We start from the raw sequence: 24,460 nt of genomic DNA, 5'->3' as shown, positions 1-24,460 counted from the left end.
GAAGAGGCGGGGTACTGTAGATGTCACTGTTATAGTGGATACTGTCGATAATCAGTGGGTGTTCCAGTGGTCAGAGCATTACTAATTAAACCTTGATACTTTAAGGGGTATTAGAGAAATGCTAGAGAAAGACTATTCAGTGGATAGAGATAACTGTTAGATCAGCAGGTATCTGGCTATTCCACCTCCTATTCTGGGGAGTGAGTTAAATAAAGGTTAGTATACCGATGCATCTGGAGGGCCTGGCTGCAAGATACAGGAGGCCGATCGTTTTGAAACAAGCTCCAACCTGTGAAAGCAGAACATGGAAAAGTTTTAGCCTCTGAAAATAAACAATAAAGTGTCCATTCAATGAAATTCTATAAGCACCAATCTTGGTGAGGCATTGAAACACAATTTTTTTATTAAAAAAATGCTGTACAACTTCACTATACAAAAAACTGTCAATGCAAAGACGGTAGAATTTCTAAAGTACAGCCCGGTTAAGTTCTCACTTTCTTATAAACACTGTGTGCACTATTTTTGTCCTTGCAAACATTTGGGAAAAAATAAAGTTTACCTTAATTTTAATTATCCAAGTTTGGCTATTTGTGGCAGTAAGAAATTACTAACGTTACCCTTGACGCTGACATTTGCTAAGATCCATCAATCAGTAAGGTTGATAAATGTCTGTAGATTTTCGTAATGTGGCTTGGAGGCCTGAGACATATCTTGTTTAAACTATAATATCCTGTAGCCCACCCATGAAAGGCTGACGTGTTTATTTAGTGTAGGTATCCTCTAATTAAACCATGCAGACATGCTAAACATTTTTAGCATCCAGCTATAGGGTATCTAGGACGTTTACTGGTAGAAATCAACCAGTAGAGACTAGCAGTGGAGACATTTGTGATATTAACGGCGTAATGAAAAAAAAATTCTATAATTTGAAATTCATCATTTTCTCATCTGTGCTCTATCTGCAAAATAAATCAATTGGATATCAAATCATGTCACTTTATATTTTGGAAACACCACCTATCATGTGATAGGTGTGGTTTGTGGCCCCAGGATGTCAATTTTAATAAAGATTTGATTTTACTTTTTACCAAGCCCTCATCAATGTTTTCTCATTGTCTCAGATTCCAGACATTGATCAAACAAGATCTGTCATTCCAGTTTAAGGCATGACTAATGGGTTTATAAAGGATCCCTCATATTGGAATTTCATAGTATCCTGGAATAAAGAAATCAATGTGAAATATACAGTAGGCACAGTGTATCAACATAAAATATAAGTTGATGAGTTCAAAGCAGGAATGGGCAAGCATAAGGTTCCAAAAAACTTGGACCTGGGAGAAATTGTAATGGCTAGACAACAGAGCATCTCTAACAGAGCAGGTCTTGTCAGGGGTCAAGTCCTGGGAAAAAAAGTGTGGGAACTCACCCAAGATCCAGTGCCTCCGCGTGAAGTCACGGCACGCGGCGTACGCAAAGGGCAGGGAAGGTCACTCTCTTTCCCCTCCCTTATCACTCTCTTCTCCCCCCTCCCTCCCATGTCACTCTCTTTCTCCCCCCTCCCTCCCTTGTCACTCTCTTTCTCCCCCCTCCCTCCCTTGTCACTCTCTTTCTCCCCCCTCCCTCCCTTGTCACTCTCTTTCTCCCCCCTCCCTCCCTTGTCACTCTCTTTCTCCCCCCTCCCTCCCTTGTCACTCTCTTTCTCCCCCCTCCCTCCCTCCCTTGTCACTCTCTTTCTCCCCCCTCCCTCCCTCCCTTGTCACTCTCTTTCTCCCCCCTCCCTCCCTTGTCACTCTCTTTCTCCCCCCTCCCTCCCTTGTCACTCTCTTTCTCCCCCCTCCCTCCCTCCTTGTCACTCTCTTTCTCCCCCCCTCCCTCCCTTGTCACTCTCTTTCTCCCCCCCCTCCCCCTTGTCACTCTCTTTCTCCCCCCTCCCTCCCCTTGTCACTCTCTTTCTCCCCCCCCCTCCCTTGTCACTCTCTTTCTCCCCCCTCCCCCCCTCCCTTGTCACTCTCTTCTCCCCCTCCCTTCCCTCCCTTGTCACTCTCTTTCTCCCCCCTCCCTCCCTCCTTGTCACTCTCTTTCTCCCCCTCCCTCCCTCTTGTCACTCTCTTTCTCCCCCCTCCCTCCCTCCCTGTCACTCTCTTTCTCCCCCTCCCCCTCCTTGTCCACTCTCTTTCTCCCCCCTCCCTCACTTGTCACTCTCTTTCTCCCCCCTCCCTTCCTTGTCACTCTCTCTTCTCCCCCCTCCCTCACTTGTCACTCTCTTTCTCCCCCCTCCCTTCCCTTGTCACTCTCTCTTCTCCCCCCTCCCTCACTTGTCACTCTCTTTCTCCCCCCTCCCTCACTTGTCACTCTCTTTCTCCCCACTCCCTCACTTGTCACTCTCTTTCTCCCCCCTCCCTCCCTTGTCACTCTCTCTTTCTCCCCCCTCCCTCCCTTGTCACTCTCTCTTTCATTCCCTCCCTCCCTTGTCACTCTCTCTTTCATTCCTTCCCTCCCTTGTCACTCTCTCTTTTTCCCCACCCACCTCGGGTGTAGCGTGGCCGAGCTCTGTCCGGTCCGTGATACAGGAGCATTTGCTGTACCCGGCCGGACTGACAGGAAGTGCACACTAAGTAAGCACTTCCTGTCAGTCCGGCCGGGTACAGGAAACAAAAGCTCCTGTACCACGGACCGGACAGAGCTCGGCCACGATACACTTGAGGCGCTTCCCTCCTGTCAGTCCCTCTCTTCATGCTGCGCCAGAGCGGGGCGCCGACAGTGTTGAGGGGCACAATGCGCTGCCCTGCTGAAAGGGAACGGCGTTCCTGCTAAGAAAAAAGTGCAGGAACGCCGTTCCCACGCGTTCCTGCAGGACTCGAGCCCTGGGTCTTGTAGAGTGTTCTACATGGTTAGTTCCTTCCAGTGGTGCAAATAAGGAGAATCGGTAAATCAGCAACAGGGTCAACGGTCCCCTGGGGAGCAGAGACTAGTCTGTCCTGGCATCCAACAATAGAGTTCATGTAACACAAAGGGGTAGATTTATCAAAACTGGTGTAAAGAACTAGCTAAGTTGCTAATAGCAACAAATCAGAGTCCATCTTTTATTTTTATGGCTAACACATAAGTACAGTATAAGGACAGAATGGTTAGTCTTATCTACGTCACATGATGCAAGAAATTAAAATAAAGGTGGGAATTTTTGGGATACACTAAACATCTAAAATGTAACTTTATTAATATAGAAGGTTTAACGTCTATTTGAAATGCAAGTCTGAAAAAACCATGGTAGCGGTTCTTTAATGAGAAAGTGAAAATAGAATTTTAGAAATGTGTGCAAATGTATTAAAATGGAAAAACTAAAATGTTGCATGGACATAAGTATTCAGACCCTTTCCTATGACAGATGTTGAGCTCAGAGGCAGGATTGTGTAGAGGCACAGATCTGTAGAAAGGCACAAAATATTACTGCTGCACTGAAAGTTCCCAAGAGCATAGTGGTCTCTATAATTCTTGAATGGATAAAGTTTGCAACAACCTGGACTCTTTCTAGAGTTGGCCGTCCCACCATACTATACTGAACAATAATATAAACAACACTTTCGGTTTTGCTCCCATTTTGCATGAGCTGAACTCAATGATCTGAAACATTTTCTTCTTCTACATACACAAAAGACCCATTACTCTCAAATATTGTTTACAAATCTGTCTAAATCTGTGTTAGTGAGCACTTCTCCTTTGCTGAGATAATCTATCCCACCTCACAGGTGTGGCATATTAAGGTGCTGATTAGACAGCATGAATATTGCACAGGTGTGCCTTAGATTGCCCACAATAAAAGGCCACTCTGAAATGTGCAGTTTGATCACACAGCACAATACCACAGATGTTGCAACATTTAAGGGACCCTCCTCCTGGAGTAAGATTGCGACTTTTTTTTTTAAGTCTCAATGATAAATCTGGAATGAAACTCATTAACATACCTAACCACACCCACTTTCCCACCCATATTACAAAACTGGAGTGAGTGGTATAAATATGCAAAAAGTAGCCAAATTTTGCGCAAGTGCTTGTAAAACGTCACAAATTTTGAGCAAGCACTTACATTTAAATTTTGTGCAAACAAATGCAAAAAAAGTTGCAAAAGCCCTATTTTGTGACTTTTTGACTCCAGAATTCTTCAGTTAAGGGATGATAAATCAGGGCCTAAGTTTGCAAAAAAAAAAATCCCCTAAATGACTAAACTGTGAGAAACAAGATTCTCTGGTCTGATGAAACCAAGATCGAACTTTGTGGCCTCAGTTCTAAGCGTCATGCCTGGAGGAAACCCAGCAATGTCCAATACCATCCCTACACTTAAGCATGGTGGTGGCAGCATCTTGTTGTGGGGTGTTTTTCAGTGGCTGGGACAGGGAGACTGGTCAGGGTTGAGGGAAAGCTGAATGGAGCATAGATATTTATTCTTAATGTAAAACTGATCCAGAGTGCTCTGGACCTTAGACTGGTCCCAAGCTTTAACTTCCAACAAGACAATGACCCTAAGCACACTGCAAACACTACACAGTTGTGACTTAGGAACAAGTCTTTGAATGTGGTTGAGTGGCCCAGGCATTGTAAACATTGTTGCAGACCAAGTACACTTCATAGCAAAATCCATCAAATCAAACTACAGTATTACATAATGGTGATGGTCTCTTTCAGGAGGACCCTGCTACACTGCCAAAACTGTTCAAGAATGGTTTGAGAAACTTAATAAAGAGCTCATGGTGTTGATGGGGGTCTACAAAATATGAATAATTTGGTTTGAATGCTGAAGAAAGTATGAACACATTTTAGTTTAAATGGCTAACTCAGTTTACAAAACCCTTTTTACTAAACCCAAATTGCTACTTCTGAGTTAATAGAGATGAGTTCCCCGTTCAGGGTCCTCATCTCTTCACCAGAGTCGAAAGCTTCTACAAACAGCATCTCATACTCAGGAGGACCTGCCCTATAACAAATTATACAAGCAACCCATTGATTTAAATGGTTCCGCTGTTGTAGTGCTACAATGAAACTGAACGCGAAGGCCTCTCTCACACTTACAATATGAAAAGTGGCAGAGTCTGTTCCATGAAAAATTGATGATTTTGTATGCAAGGGGAATCAGTTTTGGCTGTGACTGTGTTATGTTTCTATTTTTTTTTCCATCCAGATTCCTGCTGTTTGTCTTCCATTTTTCATACGCATAAAAAACACAACATCTCCTACTAACCATCAGTGAAAAATAGGTGAACATAAAACTCGCTGTGACTTTTCGTGAACGGATAGATGGTCAGTCAAAACAATGCTCATGTGCATATACCCACTGAAATGAATATAGTTGTCGCATTATTAGAAAAAGCTGGTTTGTTAGCAACGCATCCTCCAGGATAAATGGGAGGCATTGCTGACAAACAAGCATTATGATGCTGCTGTTCCCTATCCAATAACCTGAAAAACAAGTGATTGCTCATTTGTCGATTGATTTGGTGCATGTGTACACAGAGTAATGAGCGGCTGAATGAACTGTGTCTGAGAATCGGCTCAAATAAAAGGGACCTTAAGCCACATTCAAATGACCCTAATATAGCTTCTGCCACGAAATCTATTTCATCCTGCTAGAATAAAGGAGGGAAGCCTTTTCCAAACATAAAAGTTTGGAAATGTCACCATGATTTGTCCTGATGGGCAGCAGAGTGTAATTCAATTGGTAAAACCTGCATCAAAATCATGTAACATATACTGTACAGTGAACTGGCATTTTGTGTTGGTTTTTAGGCAATCTCCGCAGTGGCAACATGGCCTATTAGTTTTGACCAAAGCGTTATTTTAAGGGGGTTCTGCAGGCCTGTACATAAAAAGCTTTTTTAAGCTAACCTGTGGATAGAAATCACTTTGAGCAGTACTTACTCTTCTGTAGCCCTGCCAATTCTGCAATCCCAGCTGGAATCTCTTCTTCTTAGGCCTCATGCACACGACCGTTTTTTTTGCGGTCCGCAAAAACGGGTTCCGTAGTTCTTTGATCCGTGTCAGTTTTTTCTTCCGTGGGTCTTCCTTGATTTTTGGAGGATCCACGGACATGAAGGAAAAAGTCGTTTTGGTGTCCGCCTGGCCGTGCGGAGTCAAACGGATCCGTCCTGACTTACAATGCAAGTCAATGGGGACGGATCCGTTTGACGTTGACACAATATGGTGCAATTGCAAACAGATCCGTCCCCCATTGACTTTCAATGTAAAGTCAGGAGTCCCTATTAATATACCATCGGATCGGAGTTTTCTCCAATCCGATGGTATATTTTAACTTGAAGCGTCCCCGTCACCATGGGAACGCCTCTATGTTAGAATATACCATCAGATTTGAGTTAGATCGTCAAAACTCAGATCCGACAGTATATTCTAACACAGAGGCGTTCCTATGGTGATGGGGACGCTTCTAGTTAGAATATACTGAGAACTGTGTACATGACTGCCCCCTGCTGCCTGGCAGCACCCGATCTCTTACAGGGGGCCGTGATCAGCACAATTAACCCCTCAGGTGCCGCACCTGAGGGGTTAATTGGGCATATCATAGCCCCCTGTAAGAGATCAGGTGCTGCCAGGCAGCAGGGGGCAGACCCCCTCCCTCCCCTGTATTTAACTCATTGGTGGCCAGTGCGGCCCCCCCCTCCCTCCCCTGTATTTAACTCATTGGTGGCCAGTGCGGCCTCCCTCCCTCCCCTGTATTTAACTCATTGGTGGCCAGTGCGGCCTCCCCCCCCTAATTAAAATCTCCCCACCCCCCCATCATTGGTGGCAGCGGAGAGTTCCGATCGGAGTCCCAGTTTAATCGCTGGGGCTCCGATCGGTTACCATGGAAACCAGGACGCTACTGCATTCCTGGCTTCCATGGTTACTTAGCAATTTTAGAAGCATTATACTTACCTGCGCTGTCTGTGACCGTCCGGGCGCTCCTCCTACTGGTAAGTGAAAGGTCTGTGCGGCGCATTGCATATAGCACAGACAGCACAGGTAAGTATAATACTTCGACAATTGGTAAGTAACCATGGAAGCCAGGAATGCAGTAGCGTCCTGGTTTCCATGGTAACCGGTCAGAGCCCCAGCGATTAAACTGGGACTCCGATCGGAACTCTCCGCTGCCACCAATGATGGGGGTAGGGTGGGGGGGATTTTAATTAGGGGGGGCCTGCACTGGCCACCAATGAGTTAAATACAGGGGAGGGAGGGGGGCCGCACTGGCCACCAATGAGTTAAATACAGGGGAGGGAGGGAGGGGGGCCGCACTGGCCACCAATGAGTTAAATACAGGGGAGGGAGGGAGAGGGGGCCGCACTGGTCACCAATGAGTTAAATACAGGGGAGGGAGAGGGTCCGCACTGGCCACCAATGAGTTAAATACAGGGGAGGGAGGGGGGTCTGCCCCCTCCTGCCTGGCAGCACCTGATCTCTTATAGGGGGCTATGATACGCACAATTAACCCCTGCAGCACCTGAGGGCTTAATTGTGCGGATCACAGCCCCCTGTAAGAGATCGGATGCTGCCAGGCAGCAGGGGGCAGTCATGTACACAGTTCGTAGTATAGTCTAACTTGAAGCGTCCCCATCACTATGGGAACGCCTCTGTGTAAGAATATACTGTCGGATCTGAGTTTTGACGAAGTGAAAACTCAGCTCTGAAAAAGCTTTTATGCAGATGTCAATCTTGTGTGCATCCGTGTTTTTTTACGGACCCATTGACTTGAATGGGTCCGTGAACCGTTGTCCGTCAAAAAAATAGGACAGGTCATATTTTTTTGACGGACAGGAAACACGTATCACGGACGTGGATGAACAACGGTGCATTTTTTTGAGTTTTCAATGGACCTATTGAAAGTCAATGGGTCCGCAGAAAATCACGGAAAACGGACACGGATGCACACAACGGTCGTGTGCATGAGGCCTAACATTGTGACCGGAGGTGCTCTTATGTCTTCTTGTTCAGCTAGTAGATGTTAATATTGTAGATGAACAGGAAGAAAGCCAGCCAGCGTTCATGTGATCCCAGCCAGGATTGTGGAATTGAGCGATGGAAGGGTAAGTAGCAAGTGTCTTCTGCCCACATGTTAGCTGAAGGAGACGTTTCCAGTACAGGCCTGAAGAACCTTATTAAGGTCTGTAAGGGCTCTTTCCAGCAGGAGTGGGAGGTTTTTAGCACGAATACACTTGTAAATCTAGATTGTCAATTTATTAACTTTTTGCTTTTCTTGGTATCAATCTGCATATCGCTACTAGTAAACACACTCTTTATCTGACATGTAGTTTGTCCTAATTTATTGGTTGTTTACTCCCTAGGAATAACTTCTTCATAACACAAATCGTAACAGGCAAGGCACTTGGATTATGAAAGATACATGTTACTAATGGAAAAGAGGAATTGTCATAGGAAGATCTAAAATAGACATCATTGTCCCACAATAGCAGCGATATGGGAGTCTGTTCTAAATTAGTCATAGAGACTTCAAGTGTGACATGTGGAAGGAACCAGAAGGGTGGGACCTTCTGCCCTCTGGAAACAACTGATAAAATATGTCCCCTTTTCACTCAGTGCCAGACAGGATGCGGGTGAAGTGTGTTCAAAGGCATGCAGGAATAAACATAGGAAATCAATCTGCACTATGACATCACTCTGACCTGGTACACGCTCTCGAATCAGACATCTAACCCGCCTGAATCGTCACTGATAAGACAAAGGAATGTGAGATGGATCACACTAGGTGTGTCAAGCTCAGAATGCCCATTACTACAAACTTTCCAAAACACAGCAACATAAAAAGATATATTTTATCTATAGAGCACTGATAAAACTGTAATTCTAAAAGACAAGTATTAACAGTAAACAGATCATATAAAGTTTAAAGAGGTTTTCCAGGAATTATTTAAAATGGTCACCAGCAACCTGACCTAGAATGTGAGGAGTACTGGTTGCATCCATTTGCAGATCTGATTAGGGGCAGGTTCGGACTGGATCACAGGTGAATCAACCGTGGGCTCCTGAGCAAGGTGGGCCCCTAGTCCCCCTTGTACAAGTAGAATATGACAATGTTGACTGACTGAACTACATATAGATAGGCAGCTTCCAGCATCCCAACCAGTCTATGGTCATATAAAATATTGGGCAGGTTAACAGAGTACCCAGTTTATTATTATAGAAGCATCGGTTGGCTGAGATGACTTCTAGGTACAGAGGTATGCCAAACAGTATCCTCTTTACCCAGGGACTTGCCCGGTCAAAATCGCTGCACGGATCCTAATAATCAGTCATCTTGTAGTGTCTTGTTGCTGCTGCCATTGTGTGAGCAGGTAGTATTTGCATATAGCTGTACAGTGGATCCCCAGAATGAATTTTACCGGTGGGCCCTTGGTAACTCAGTCTGATAAGAGTGAGGCGCACTACACTGGTTTACAATAGACGGTAGTGATGTGATCCTGCCTGCAATAAGCCATCATGGCTGAGCAGCCTGACAGGCATTCAGCAATATGAAGTATATGTAAGTGCCAGAGTGTAGTGTGTAGTGAGGCCTTGCCTCTTCAACCCCATAGCCATCTGATGCAATCAGTCCTGCTCTTATTCTAGGACAGGTTGCTGGTGGCTATTTTAAAGCATTCCTGGAGAACCCCTTTAACTATTTTACTGCAGTCTCTAAAACCATTATTTACAATATAGCACTGTGTGACTGTGAAGCTTAGATTTTCCATTTTTTACTATATATCTTTACATCAAGCCATTGTTCTTGTGCTGTTACATTGCAAGTTTAAAATAGTGTTTTAAATTTCCCATGGCTGGTTGACAGCAATTGTTTTAGGGCTTCCGCTGAAAGGACTTCCATCATCCCACCAGAATATGATGCCCAGCTGTAGAGTTGAACTTCACCACAGCACTGTGTCTGCTCAGCAGCTGACCGGTTTCTTGGGAGGGTTTCACCATATGTTTTGTGCTTTTATGCCACAGTGTACTTTAAGCGTATCTTTAGGGCTTCATTCATTATTCATCATTACTTTTATAAAGGAAGATGGAATACCATCATAGACCACCCTTTTCAATTCAATGGTATCCAGTAAAAAAGGAACTGTTCCATATGACTGGTACAAAAAATCACTGGTAGGTTTTTGCAAGGTAGAGCTAGGTGACTACCCCACGTGACCTCTAAGGGCAGTGACTTGCTGCAGTGGTCACATGGAGTTGTCAGGACACGCTATTGCTGTAGAACCAGAAAGAAAGACCACCAAGGAGCCCCCAATCAGAGCCACTGGAACAGTTGAAGCTTCAACTGATGAGTAAAGCTACATGCACATGACAGTAAAAGTCAGTTAAACATGGATAAACTGTCAAGTTTTTATGGACGTTTTTTCATTGATGCCTTTCTGAGAAACAGATGCAAAAAATGGACCCATTCAATTGTATGGGGGAAGTCGGTCATCGGACAAGATAGAACATGTTCTATATTTTGACTTCTGTTTTTCACTGACTGTCAAAAAAACTGCCATGTGAATAACCCCATAGATTTCCATTGGTCTTAAAACGGACATATGATGGCTGTTAAAAAACGTCCATCACATGTCTGTTTTTTACTGTCGTATGCATGTAGCCTGTCAGTTTAATTTTTGTGGAACTTGAAAACTTAATTTAAAAGATCCCATGATTATAGGTCCCCAAGATTGTTTCCCAGGCACCGCTTTTGCACTATTAGTAGTGGATGTGCCTTGTATTACAGCTCAGACCTATTCACTTTAATGGGACTTATCTTTTATTGCAGCTCTCCGAAGCTAAGTCACAGTCACAAAAAAGTAGCGAGTGAGCCTAGTAAACAATGAAGGGGATGCAGTGATTGCTGAAGCATCGCTGTCCCTTCCAAAAGCTGATTGTGGGTGTGCTAAGATTTGGATCGCATTAATCTAATTTTGATGGCCTACCCAAAGGATAAGCCATCAATATTATATTCTCAGAAAAGGCCTTTAAGGTAAAGCATGTATTTAAAATAGTTTATAGAGCCCTGCAAATATGTACCCTGGTTGCTCTTTTGCTTAGTGATTACATCGTGAGACTGAAAAGAAAGTCATTTTTCAGACCAAGAAACATAAATTTGTGAGGAACCCCCACCTTATACCACCCCCAACAGAGCCAAATACAGCAGTCCATCACAAAATACATCCCCAAAAACTTCCACTGGATGGCCGTGAGGAGGGCTCAAGCGGCCCTCTGGGCATCGGCCCACCGGGAAATTTCCCTGTAAGGTCTCTGGCCAATCCGCCCCTGGCCCCAGGTATCAAAGAAAGTGACTTTACCTGCTTTATAGCCAAAGTAATATAAGATGTATGCATTATAGGCAAAGGGGACAGAGGGGTTCTTTTAGTACGTTACTGCATATGAAAGCAAGCTTTGGATACATGTACTTTTAATCTAAAATGCAGTATGCGATCATTTATATTTTTTGCATGTAAGTATAAGTAAAAGCATGTATGAGATGATATGGTATAACACATTTACTACGGAGAAACAAGGCAATCTATAGCTTAGAATCTCTAAGTATGGACAGAATGCTAATCAGTGACCAAAATGTGCTAAGAGCTTAGCAAATATATTAACTCATTGGGATATAATAACATTTCAGTCATGTAGGAAACTCAGAAAGCAATCTCTTATACAACCCCAACCCAAAGTGGCCATTTTGTTGGTGTTCTGTGGGTGTTTTGGGCGCTATCCTGGATGAAGCAAATATAAAGGCTTCAATTTCCAGATACTTTTCAAATGTTAGTAGAGGACTGGAGCTAATCAAATCACACAAAGTGGAATTCGATCCGAATTTCAGGATAAATTCTATTCGCCTAGAAGCCGAATTTCTTAGTGCTTCGTGGCAGCGAATCGATTTATCCTGAAATAGTATAAAAAACAAAAAAATTCAAACTTACCTCCTCCATTTGCTTGCAACAAGATCTTCAAGCAAGATGGCGACGGCCCATCGCGAGCAAATGGAGGCAGTAAGTTTGATGTAATTGTTTTTTAATTGTTAATTTTACACAGTTTTTAAACTCAGATGCTGCGATCATGTATGAACGTGGCATATGAGGGGTACAATGATGTGGGCGGCGCCATCGCAGCTGCCTGTTATTGCACCTTGCTACTTACAAAAAAATGCGCTCCATGACTAAGTTTTTTTTTTAATTCGGCGAAGTAGCCAAATAGAATTTTGAAGAAATATGCTCATCTCTAAAAGTACGCTAAATGTCACCAGTATTTTACAGTAGATTATTCAATATTATAATATAAAGTTTTACAATATAACCTGTTACTATGAAACACAGTGCAATGTGCAGGCAGCAATGACCTGAGAAGACTGATATTGAATTTTTTTCCTGCACATTTATATAAAATGTATAATTTTCTACATTTAAATCTCAGCTCATTCTGAGCACAATATGGCCCATTCTGCTATTATCAGTGATTTATAGCATTCTCTGTGTGAGTGTACATACAGGGATAAAATGGCCGCCATGTACAATTGAGCTCAGAAAAAGCTGAGATATAAACGTATAAATTACAAGTTTAAGGCCTCATGCACACAACCGTTTTTCGGGTCCACATCCGAGCCGCAGTTTTTGTGGCTCAGGTGCGGATCCATTCACTTCAATGGGGCCGCAAAAGATGCGGCCAACACTCCGTGTACTGTCCGCATCCGTTGCTCTGTTCCGAGGCCCTCAAAAAAATATAGCATGTCCTATTCTTGTCCATTTTGCAGACAAGAATAGGCATGTCTACAATGGGCCGCCTGTTCCGTTCCGCAAATTGCGGAAGCCACGCAGACGGTTTCCATTTTTTGCGGATCCACGGTTTGCGGTCCGTAAAAATCAGCACGGTTATGTGCATGAGGCCTTACAGAATCTTTTCCCACAAAACTATATATCAATCTGTTCAGCTCCTTCCACTCTATAACATGGTGCTTGCAGATTGCACTGCATTTTGTGTTGACAGGTTGTTTTTAAGACTCAGTATGGACACTCAATATTTTCAGTACTGCAGCGCTGCTCCTGTAGAAGTGAATGGGAACAGCACTACATTAATGAACTCTGTCCACTATACGACAGACAGAGCTGAGTAGTTCCAGCATCTATTTCTGGCTACTCGGGAACAGTTGATCGTCGGGGTTGCGGGGTGTCGGATCTGATTACTAGACATTTGACTTCTGTCCTTGGTAAACCGATGTTGGTTATCACTTATAATATTATTTACAGTCACATACTCCTGTATATAGTCCCTTAAGAGTCCTTCAAACATATTTCCCAGAACAGAATTTAAACTAACTGGTCTATAATTACCTGTGAAGTGCCTAGATCCTTTTTTTTTTATATGGGCACCACATTTGCCTTGCGCTGATCACTTGGCACTGTGCCAGTACGTAGAGAGTCTTTCAAAATTATAAACAGGGCACAACAATGACTGAACTGAGCTCTTTAAGCACTCTTGGGTGTAATCCATCTGGACCCAGAGCCTTGTTCATATTTACCATGTTTAACTTATCTTGGACCATGTCTACAGTTAGCCAATTACGGTAAGTATATTACTGGATGTGCTAACAGCCCCAGCACCACAGATATCAGGTCCTTTCTCTTCTTTTGTATATACAGCGCTAAAAAAAATATTTGTAACTCTACCTTTTCCTTATCTTCAGTGACTACCCCCTCTTTACCATTATTTAGGGGACCAACCTGCTCGGACCTTGGATTTTTAGCATTTATATATTTAAATAATTTTTGGGGATTTGTTTTGCTCTCTTTTACTACCTGCTGTTCATTTTGTATTTTTGCTAATTTTATCTCTTTTTTACACATTTTATTAAGCCCTTTGTAATCTTCAAATGTTACAGCTGACCCCTCAGATTTGTATTTTTTAAATTCCCTTTTTTTGTCTTTTATTGCCCTTTTTACAGTAGCGGTAAGCCATGGGGGGTTTAATTTTAGCCGTTTATACTTGTTACCTAAAGGAATACATTTTTTGTGCAATTACTCAATGTGGATTTAAAGCTCTCCCATTTATCCTCAATATTATTATGTGACAGTAGCTGCTCCCAGTCTGTGCCCTGAAATGCTGCCTTCAACCCAGGGAAATAAGCCTTTTTTAAAATTCTGTGCCTTTGCTCTGTCTGACAGAGTTTGCTTTTTATAGTTTAGGGGGAATATAATTATATTGTGGTCACTATTACCTAGTGTTTCTCGAACAGTAACATTTCCAACAAGCTCTGTATCATTAGAAATTACCAGATCCAACAGAGCATTGCCCCTAGTGGGAGCTTCTACAAACTGGCCCATAAAGTGGTCCTGCAGCAAGTTGATGACTTTTCTCCCCTTTGCGGTTGAGACAGAATGATTATCCCAGTCAATGTCTGTCAAGTTAAAATCTCCCATTATGACAACTGTACCAGTGGTACCTGTGCAGTCCCCTTTATTTTGTTATACAGTTGCATTTCTATCTCCTCTGTGATGTTAGGGGGTCTATAGATTACATCAAGTATTATTTTTCAGTGTTTATATCCCTTTGAACTTCCACCCATAAGTTTTCTACATACTCACCATCCTCACCCACAATTGCCTCTTTCACACCTCTCTTCAGATCACTCACATACAGGCACACGCCAACACCTTTTCTATTGACCCTGTCTTTCCTAAATAGTGTAAGACCCTCAATATTTACACACCAACTACATCTATGTGTTCTTCTCGTACCATAGCCTCCAGTCCCCCCATTTTTCCAGCTAGATTTCTGTTATGTTTACAATAGATACTGTATGTACTGTATGTTACATCAAGGTTGTTGTTCTTTATACTGTATGTCACTTTCTTGCTAGGAGAAAATTACATTTAATACAACTGTGCTGCAGTAGAAAATATAAACCAGCAGAGATTAGATGCAGAATTGTCCAATTATCATTTTACCATATTTACAAAATATAATTAAACTTTTACTCAAATGTCAACATGTGCTACATGGGAAAGAGCCAAGTCTTCCCTGGAGCCTCAGTCTTTCCAAAGTGGAGATACTGTTCGTGACAAACTTGGTTTAAGCTTCCTTAACTTCAAAGTGAAGCTAAACTGGTTGCAAGTGGTGTGTTCTTTTTTCTCTCCAGTTCTGGCACGTTCTCAAATTCATTTACACATTTGTACTGTGATGCTAAAGTAACTTATTGGAAACATTGAACAGGAAGGGAGTTCCTTGACTTTACAGTGTTCTTAAGAAGGGCTTGAGACAAGGTTTGCACGTGTCCATCCACATGGGCTACAGAATTATTAGTCGTGAGTACAACTGTTAACCCCTTTCATGGTAATATGTCAATGGTCCTGCCACTGTAATTTGTGGTAAGGGGCTCTGAAAAAAAATCATAAAGGAATTACAGAACATCAGACTTCTTTCAAATCAAATACTGATAAAGTATAAAGGGGTTGGTGTGGCATCGTAGGTTTCAGACTCCTGGGACCCTAACAGATCAGCAGAACTAAAGGACCTTTTAGATGGGCCAATGATGAGAACAATTATCAGGGACAAATGTTTGTACACTGATTGCTGGTTCCTGATAATCTTCCTGTGTAAAGTTGCCGCTGATCACCCAACGAATGAGCAAATTCGAATTGTCAGGTGATCACATCTTCATCCTTAAATGATAGCAATCCGCAAACAGAAGGGATGATTGCTGCATGTAAATACCCTGAAATAATGTAAATGCTTGGAAATCATCAGCAACAAATGTTTTGTTTTCAATAACTGTCCTGAGTATCAGGCTATGTAAATGAGCCCTTAGGCACTTGAATGCAGCTGAGATGCAGTACCAGCACAGATACATATGCCTTGATAAAATACGATGGAAGTGCTGCATATTCTGGAACACCATGACCCTTTTTTTCTGGTAATTAGTTGGGGCCCTGAGGTTTGAACCAATCACACATTAATGACCTATCCAGTAAACTTTTATTTTACCTGTAACAGAGAAACACAAGATTCTTATATCATGGAGATGTTGAATAAAGAAATTGATAAATGGGTGTTACCAGATGAGGGTGTCTCTGCACCCCCTTTGACAAGTGGGATAATTCTGGCCAGTTTTCAATTTATTCATAAATTTCTAGTAAAAAAAAAAAACAATATAACACAGAGTTCAAAGAACAGGTGCTCCAGAATTCTTATGATATGAAGGATACAAGTATTTGCTAAAACAGTCATGTGAGGAGAGCTGACATATCCTCCTGATTAGTGCTCGGGTGCTCTTGTGCTCGAGTAGAACACTTTGGGATGCTCAGGTGCTCTACAGAGCACCTGAGCACAATGGAAGTCAATGGGAGAACCAGAACATTAAACCAGGCACCCCCTGCTCTGAAGAGGGGAGGGTGTCTAGTTCACAGGAAAAAGTCAGAAATTGATGGAAACACCACCGAAATGGTTCAGGAACAGCATGGGGAGGATGTTTGGATGCATCTTGGACTCCCAGGTCGCTGCTGGGAACGATGTTGTCCAAGTAGTACGCCACTTTTACAGACTGACAATAATACGCACAAAAGATTTTAGAGGAAAAATTGTTAGGAAACTCCGATACAACCTGTATATCACATAAAGGAGGGCCTCATTCACATTGTGGTACAATTGTTCAGGTAGTGGGACTCCTACACTCATAAAGCCTATGCACTAAGTGAAAGGGCTGCCAAAAATTACAAGGAAGCGGCACTCCTATGCACCCTTTACTACACATAAAGGTGGGCATCATACACATCTTAAAAAAATTATGATTGATGGCTTGCTGGTGACCCTCAAATACATTAGGAGCAAGGGCCTGCTGGTGACCCTCTAAAACATTAGGAGCAAGAGCGTGCTGCTGATATTTACATCTAAAACATTAGGGGTGTGGGTCTGCGCTGAGTTGACCGTCTAAAACATTAGGGTTGAGGGTCTGCCCCTGAGATGACCCTCTAAAACATTAGGGGCGAAGGCCTGCTGCTGATATGACCATCTAAAACATTAGGGGTTAGGGTCATCCTCATGACTTGTTGACCTAACAAGAACCTCACTTATTGACAACTGTGTCTCATCCTCATCATCCACCTTGTGAAACACTAATTACTATTCCCAACCTTCATCTTCTTCTGACTGTGGATGCTTAGGAGTTTGGGAATCAGTGCACAAGATCTCCTCATGTATCTCTTCAAGCAGGCTTGGCGAGAGGCCCAAATCAATGGCGCTGAAAAGAGCTCCTCGGAATATCTGAGTGTTGGATCACTTGTTTGCCAATACTCTCCATAGTGGGAGGAAGGAGGATCAGGGTGAGAATTCTGTTGAGCAGACTCTCGGCTACTGAGACTGGACTTTCTAGAAGACAGGGTGGTGCTTAACCGACTGGAAGCATTATCGGCTGCAATCCAACCGACCACCTGGTCGCACTAGTGTGACTTCGAGAGTGGTGTCTTGCGCCCCCCTGCAAACTGGGTCATGAAGCTAGGTATTGTGGATGAGTGTGTTTCTTGTGCTCTGGCTGCAGGACCAGTTTCACCGCGCCTGGGCCACAGGCTCTGCGTGCACCATCAGCAGAATGCCCATTTCCCTGTCCCATACTGCTCGCCTTGAGCATAATAAATGGTATATATGCTTGCAAGTATGTTACATGTACAGTAGCGCAGGTTTTGTAAGTGTATGCGCAAATAAATTACACTGAATGTCACAGATATTTAGGATGCGCAAACGTTATACAGGAGATGTAGCGCAGGCACTGTCGCTGTCACCAGCGGCTAAGAAAAAATGACACTGAATGTCACAGATATTTAGGATGTGCAAACGTTATACAGGAGATGTTGCGCAGGTAATGTCACTGTTAGCAGCGGCGAAAAAAATTACATTGAATGCCACAGATATTTAGGATGCGCAAATGTAACACAACAGATGTAGCAGAGGTTGTGTCACTGTCAGCATCGGCCAAACAATTCCACACAATTTAGCGTAGGTTGCGCTAATAATATATATTGCAGCCAGATAAAACAATTGTTTCTAATACCTTTCAACAGTAAACACTGCCTGAAAAAAAAAATATAATAATCCTGTCCCTACACTATCTGTCCCTTCTGCTGCAGCTCTCCCTGACTAAGACTGAGCCGAACCACGTGTCATCGGGTGCTATATAGCACCCGATGACACGTTCCGTCCAGCCAATCACTGTAATGCCAGTAACCAACATGGCTATGGCATTACAGTGAGTGCCAGTACTCACCCACACGTTTATTGGCTGCGTAGCAGCCAACAAACATGCCCGGAGGAGACTTGAGCATCGCGCTCGAGCACACGTGGTGTTCGGCCAAACACTGCAATGTGCCGAGCTTCGTGATGCTCGAGTCAAAATGGTGTTTCATGACTTTTTAACTTTTTACGACAGCCTCGCCACTACTCCAAAAAGTGGGCAGGAAAGGGCAGCCACAGGTGAGAGCTCTGTGGCCTGACTCATTTAACAGCATGTGTGCCAGAAAATTTCCACACGTTACCACAGAAATCTTCTCCAGCTCCAAGCTGGAGTAGATTTCAGTTCTTTTACACAGACAGCAGTAGATTTTAAAAAATGTATAAAGAGCCTTGCGCTTCTTAATAAATTAGTCAAATCTTTCTTCACTGGGCTCTTTACTAAGACTGGTGTGTGTGTGAAACACAGATCTTAGTAAATGACCCCCAAATTTGCCACTAAGACATCGTAGGTTCCACAATTTTCTTAAATCCTCCTCTTGATGCTCCAACAGTCTTATATTACTGCTACCCCCAATACGGTGCCAGTTGTGTCCCCCAATGCCTCTAAATACAATTCCTACAAAATAACAATACCATTCAGTCTCCAAAGAGCTCCCAAAAGTCCTACCAATAGTAATAATGCTCCCTCAGAGTGCCATCATTATAAATAATGCCTCCTACAGTGATAATGCTCCCCAAGGGTCAGCCTTGTTATTAATGCCCCCCATATTGTGCACAAAAATAATAATGCCCCATGGACCCCCCCCCCCCCAGTATTAATAATGCCCCACAGGTCCGCAATAGTGATAAAGTTACCCAAAGTTTCCTCAGTAGTAATAAGGGCCCCTAAAGTGCCCCAATAGTAAACATGCCCCTCTGCAGAGCCCTCAGCTATTACAATGATACCTACAGTGCCCCAAGTAGTTATAATGCCCCCTATAGTACAACCAATAGATATAATGCCTCCTAAAGTACCCTAAATAATTTTAAAGGCTCCCTGTAGTTTCTCCCAGTGTTTATAATGCCCCCTTAGTGCCTCCTGTAGTTATATTGCCCCCTGCAGCGCCAATAGTAATTATAATCCCCCCATAGTGCCCCCAATAAGGATAATATCCCCTCTTGGTCCCTCTGTAGTGCCATAAATATGTATAATGCCCCCTATAAGTGCCCCCAGTAATTATAATGACTTCCTTAAGAGCTCAAGGTGGTATAATGCACCAGTAAGTATAAGGTTCCCTACAGTGCCCCCACTAAGTATAATGCCTCCAGTAGCGTCACAATAGTTATAATGGCCCTCTATAATGCCCTCAGGTATAATACTCCCCTGTAGTGCCCTTAGTAGGTATGATGGCCTCTATAGTACCCATAGGTATAATGCCCTCTATAGTACAGTGCCCTAGTAGGTATAATGTCCCCTGTAGTGCCCCCAGTGCTTATAGTGTTGCTATAGTTATAATGCCTCCATATAGTGCTCCCAAAAGGTATAATTCCCCCTTTAGTGCCCCCAGTACTTATAGAGCCTCCCTGTTGTTATAACCCCCCAACAGTGTCCCCAATACCATTGTCTACCAATGTCAGTTGTGCAGGCCACAGCCTCTTCCAACCTGCGGCCTCTGATGCCAGCTTCTGGACTCAGCTGGTCAAGTTGAAGTCAACACTGCACCTACATCTTGGCAAGGCATGCATGCTGACACCGTCTCCGACATGGTGCAGATGATTGCGAAGTTCTATTCTCTCATAGGAGAGTGAGTGGTTGGGCAGAGAACCGTTGACTACTGTGTCCTGCTGCAGAAATTCAACTGTATTGCTATCCTAAGGATGGTAATACAGTTGTATAGTGTGCAGCCACAACATTCGGGGCCCTGGAACAACATCCGTGGCTTGAGCCCGGTGATCCCCCTAACACTGTCCATTTTTTGCGCCACCATTCACTACATCCTGATGCTGCACTGCATCAGGTTTGAGATCAGTGCCATCTTGATTTGAAGAAGAGCTGGTAGCGAGGAGGGTAATAACAATAGAAAGACCATTACCTAATAGATTAATCCAATAGCTAATGCAGAACTGCAGGTAGGTTTCACCAAGAGCAAAAGTTCATTTTTGTGGTTTTAGCCATGAATCTAAATATCATGGCAAAGACAAACTGACTTGGTGGGGCTCTCACTGGCACTCAATGCACTTCCTCCTGAAAATTGTATATCACCAGGTGAGGGACCCTAGAAACAGAATGACTCCTGGTAAACTGGGAGAGTAGACATGTCCGCAGTCAGTCAGTTATAACCATACCTTCTTTGAAAGTGGCATATTCATCAATGTATTTGGATTCAGACTATGCCATATTCATCAAGCCTGCCAACACTTTTTCTGACACAAATTTTCCTTACAAAAGAGGGTGTGACCTGCACAGTACACTGGTTGTACAAAAGACTTCTATCACCTTTCTGCCCAAAGTGCCAGTGTGCCAAATAGGAGAGATCAGTAACTCTATCACATTCCACAAGCTGCTTGTGTCGCATTGATACATACAGTGCGCGCTGCGCAAAAATTCCATACTAACTCTATATTACATCTGTGTTAGTAAATATGTTACAATTTTTGTAGGGTCATTGAGATATCCAGTTTAAACCATATAGACTAGTTTTTAATGAAAGTGATATATTGCTTGCTTTTAATCATTTAATATTTTTTTAAACTGACAATAATGCCTAAGTATAGTATGCTTTTCTACAACATTTTGTCCGAGCATCTCTATCCACAAAACATAAGTTAGGCATAAGGAACAATCTGTGGCTCAGCTCTACTAAAAGTCATTTTCTACAAGTATCTACTCACCAAGTGCAGCCAGGATGCTCATCGCTAGAAGGATTTGCCCTCTTGTCCAGGTTCTAAGGCTGCATGGAAGCATCTTTTTGCCTGTCGGTAATAGTAGTAGAGCAGAGGAAACCAGGTCCTGGGTTGCAGTGCCCTGGAAGGTCAGAGCTGCAGAGGGAGAGAGATGTTGTGTGTGTTCCAGCCTCAAGCACAAGTGAGGTGGAGTTACAAAGGTCCCATGTTTCATATGATATGTTATGTGCCCCCCTTCAATGCTATTACGTAAAGTAGGGGGAGGATTAACCTTTCATGCAAGGCACTCTACTACTTCTCCAACAGAACAGTAAATATCACTAGAGGGTTGAACATGATGCTGTTTCTCAGAGTCTACAATAGTGAGATTTTACTCACTTTGGTTCTTTTTTATTATAAAACCTTGTGTAGATATAGCTGAAAAGTCAGATCAGTAATATTCTCTGAGAATGCACGCTTCAGAAAATCATGGAGAATAAATGCATACTGCTGAAGCCAGATAGTTTTGATTTAAAATGTATCAATTCTTAATTTATATTTCACAATTTATTATTATATTTCTATGTATCCTCTTTTAGGTCTCAAAGGTCCACAGAGCTCCAACCACAGTTTTTTCCCTTTTTCCAGCAGCAGGGTAACAGAGGATCTCCAGGAACAAACACTGATGGTCCTCACTGATCAGCAGACACTGAGAAACTGAGCTGTAATACCATGCAGAGCTGCAGGCAAGGATGGGGTGTAAACAGGCTTAAAGGGGTTGTCCATTCTCAGGAGGAAACTGGACAACACAGGGGATTCGTCTGATAGAAGCTGATCATTGCTTACCTGCTAGATCTTGCACTACTGCTCTGGGTCCTCTGCCAGAATCTATTTACCCGACGGCATCGGTGACGTCATGTCAACAACCCATGACCTCTGCAGCCAATCACTGGCTTAGGTGCTGATACTGGAAACCCCTTTAAGGCCTCTTCATTCTACTTATGGGTAGTTGTGGGTACTTATAGTATGGGACTGATTCTCCTAATCCTACCTAATCACTGGCAGTGGTGTGTATAGTTTAAAGATCATCTGTTAGTAGGGTCAACCTTACTAATTCAGACAAACTGATAGGGTTGATCCTGCTTATTAAAATGATGCCATGTGAAAATACCTGTGGCATTCCTGATTTTAAAAAAGGATGCTCATCCTCTATGCAAATAAGCGCCCTCATTTGCATAAATAATATATATATTTTTATTTCTCAGGAATGCTGCAACTGATTTTCAGAAAAACACAAGAAATGGCTTGGAATAGTCGCTCAGCCAATCACTAGTTGAGGCGGGTCACTGTGGCAGCCAGTGATTGGATGAACGGCTATTCCAATTAATTGTTGACCCAAGATCAGGAACTGGATATCAACAGGTATGTACCAGAGTAGCATTGGAACTTCAGTGGCAGCTGCAAAGAGGTATCTGCCAATAAATAGGACCATCTCGCCAGTACCACCTATTGGTAGTGGCTCCTATAAGTCAAGATCCGACTTTTCAGCAAGCTTTGCAATTTGACAAGGGAAAACAGCCAAGTCAGATAGCCATCCATAGACGGAGTGGTTGCCCCTCATCAGTATGGAGGAAAATTCTGGCTGGTTCAGTGCAATGGCTTGGAAGCAGCTTAAGGTCCCTTTACATGGGACGACGATGTACCAGAAGATTGTCGATTTGCCGATTGCTGGTGAAGGAGACTGGTATACTTCCATGCAGCGATCACTAATGCCATTGCTGTTCTCCATACCGACTGGAGAGTGTGGCACAATCTGCTGCTGGTAAACAATCATTTTTGCATGCGCACAAACGATCAGAATACCAGATGAACAAGCATTTTACTCGTTCATTGGGTATTCAGCGGCACATTTACACCACCCGATCATCGCTGACTAGCGTTACTGTGAATGCTTGTTATCGATAATCTATGCGATTCTCAGCCCATGTAAAGGACCCTTTAGGCAGGGTGCTGAATCTCCTTAAAGAGACCTGTCCTGAAGGGAGATTTATGGCAAGGGCTAATTAAGTCAAATACTTACTAATAGGCTTATTATGAATGTCTTGCAGTAAAAGGATGTGGTATACACATGTCAACCTACTGGCTGTTCCATCCCATAGATCGTTGTCACCCGTGTATCTGTAGAGAGAGAACTGGTAGGCGCACCGGACATGAAAAGCGATGTCACTGTAGTTTATAGCTGCTTATGAGTACATTGAATAATAACACAACCGTAAAGTCGGTCACACTGTGATATTGTCTGAAATGCTAGACCCTTTAGATCCAAAAAATTATACTAACATAACTGGGTAGCTTATTTAAGTTAAGACTTAACATTTAATATGATATTTGAAATAAAATAATAGGCCCTTAAATATTGAACACACAATTATTGTAACCACTGGTCACACTAATCTCCTAATAGATGGCGGAGGTGGGAGAGGACCGTATATAGGGATAGCAATATGACAGGCAGGATAAGGGTATTTAGATAGAGAAATACAATGCTGGGACGAAACCCTAATACGTCCCTTCAATCTGTTAAATTGAACCCGGCTGATGCTCTAACCCTAATGTCGCCCTCCCTAAACGTGGACTGCCCAGCTTTGCCCAAAAGACAGAATAACGGTCATATTAATAAACGGCCAAATTGGGTTACAAAGGGGACATATGGACTGGTTTAATACGTGCAGTGAGTATGGTCCAATATGGATCTCCTAAAAATAAAGGGCAACCTTGACGCGATACTCAATTTAAATCTCGCACGTATTAATCAATATAGGTAAATATACCTGAGCATATTCGTTCTCGTCCTTTTGAACAATGTGGCGTAAGCAGGACGGTGTAATATACACAAATATATGCACCCTAAAAAAGTGTTTTTGAGGTGTCCCAAAAAGTGTTTTTAAGGTGTCCCTGTTTAATATAGGTAAATATACCTGAGCATATTCGTTCTCGTCCTTTTAAACAATGTGGCGTATGCAGGACGGTGTAAATATACACAAATATATGCACCCTAAAAGAGTTTTTTTGAGGTGTCCCAAAAAAATGTTTTTGAGGTGTCCCTGTTTTTGAGGTGTCCCGACGCGTTTCCTCAGTGATGTCTGATTCATCAGGGGACAAAAAAGAAAAAACAAAAAACATCAAATTGCAGGAGTTCCTTTTTGTTTAAGGTCTATAACTCCAGTCACAGGGGTGGAGTCACGAGGCTTATATTGCAGTGTGAAAAGGCACGTCAAAAAGAGCATGGTATTGGCTCTAAATAACATTAAGAGATTCACTTAATCTTCTAATCATACAAGTAAGGGATGATGTCAAGTTAAAC

At 43.0% G+C, this 24,460-nt stretch overlaps 1 protein-coding gene across 2 annotated transcripts in view; it reads right to left on the bottom strand.

The window, feature by feature from the left end:
- The window catches only part of CD34 (CD34 molecule), a 104,137-nt gene extending 82,852 nt beyond the window's left edge, over nt 1-21,285 (bottom strand). For both annotated transcript variants that reach the window (XM_044288342.1, XM_044288343.1), the window contains exon 1: nt 21,106-21,285. In XM_044288342.1, coding sequence (XP_044144277.1) covers nt 21,106-21,178 — 73 coding nt within the window. In that variant the 5' untranslated portion in view covers nt 21,179-21,285. The remainder of the gene's footprint in view (nt 1-21,105) is intronic.
- Nucleotides 21,286-24,460: the final 3,175 nt, after the last annotated feature.

The sequence above is a fragment of the Bufo gargarizans genome, chromosome 3 (genome assembly GCF_014858855.1).
Source record: "Bufo gargarizans isolate SCDJY-AF-19 chromosome 3, ASM1485885v1, whole genome shotgun sequence".
Taxonomy (NCBI): Eukaryota; Metazoa; Chordata; class Amphibia; order Anura; family Bufonidae; genus Bufo; species Bufo gargarizans.
Note: the sequence above shows the minus strand (reverse complement) of the source record. Positions and strands in the feature narration are given on the sequence as shown.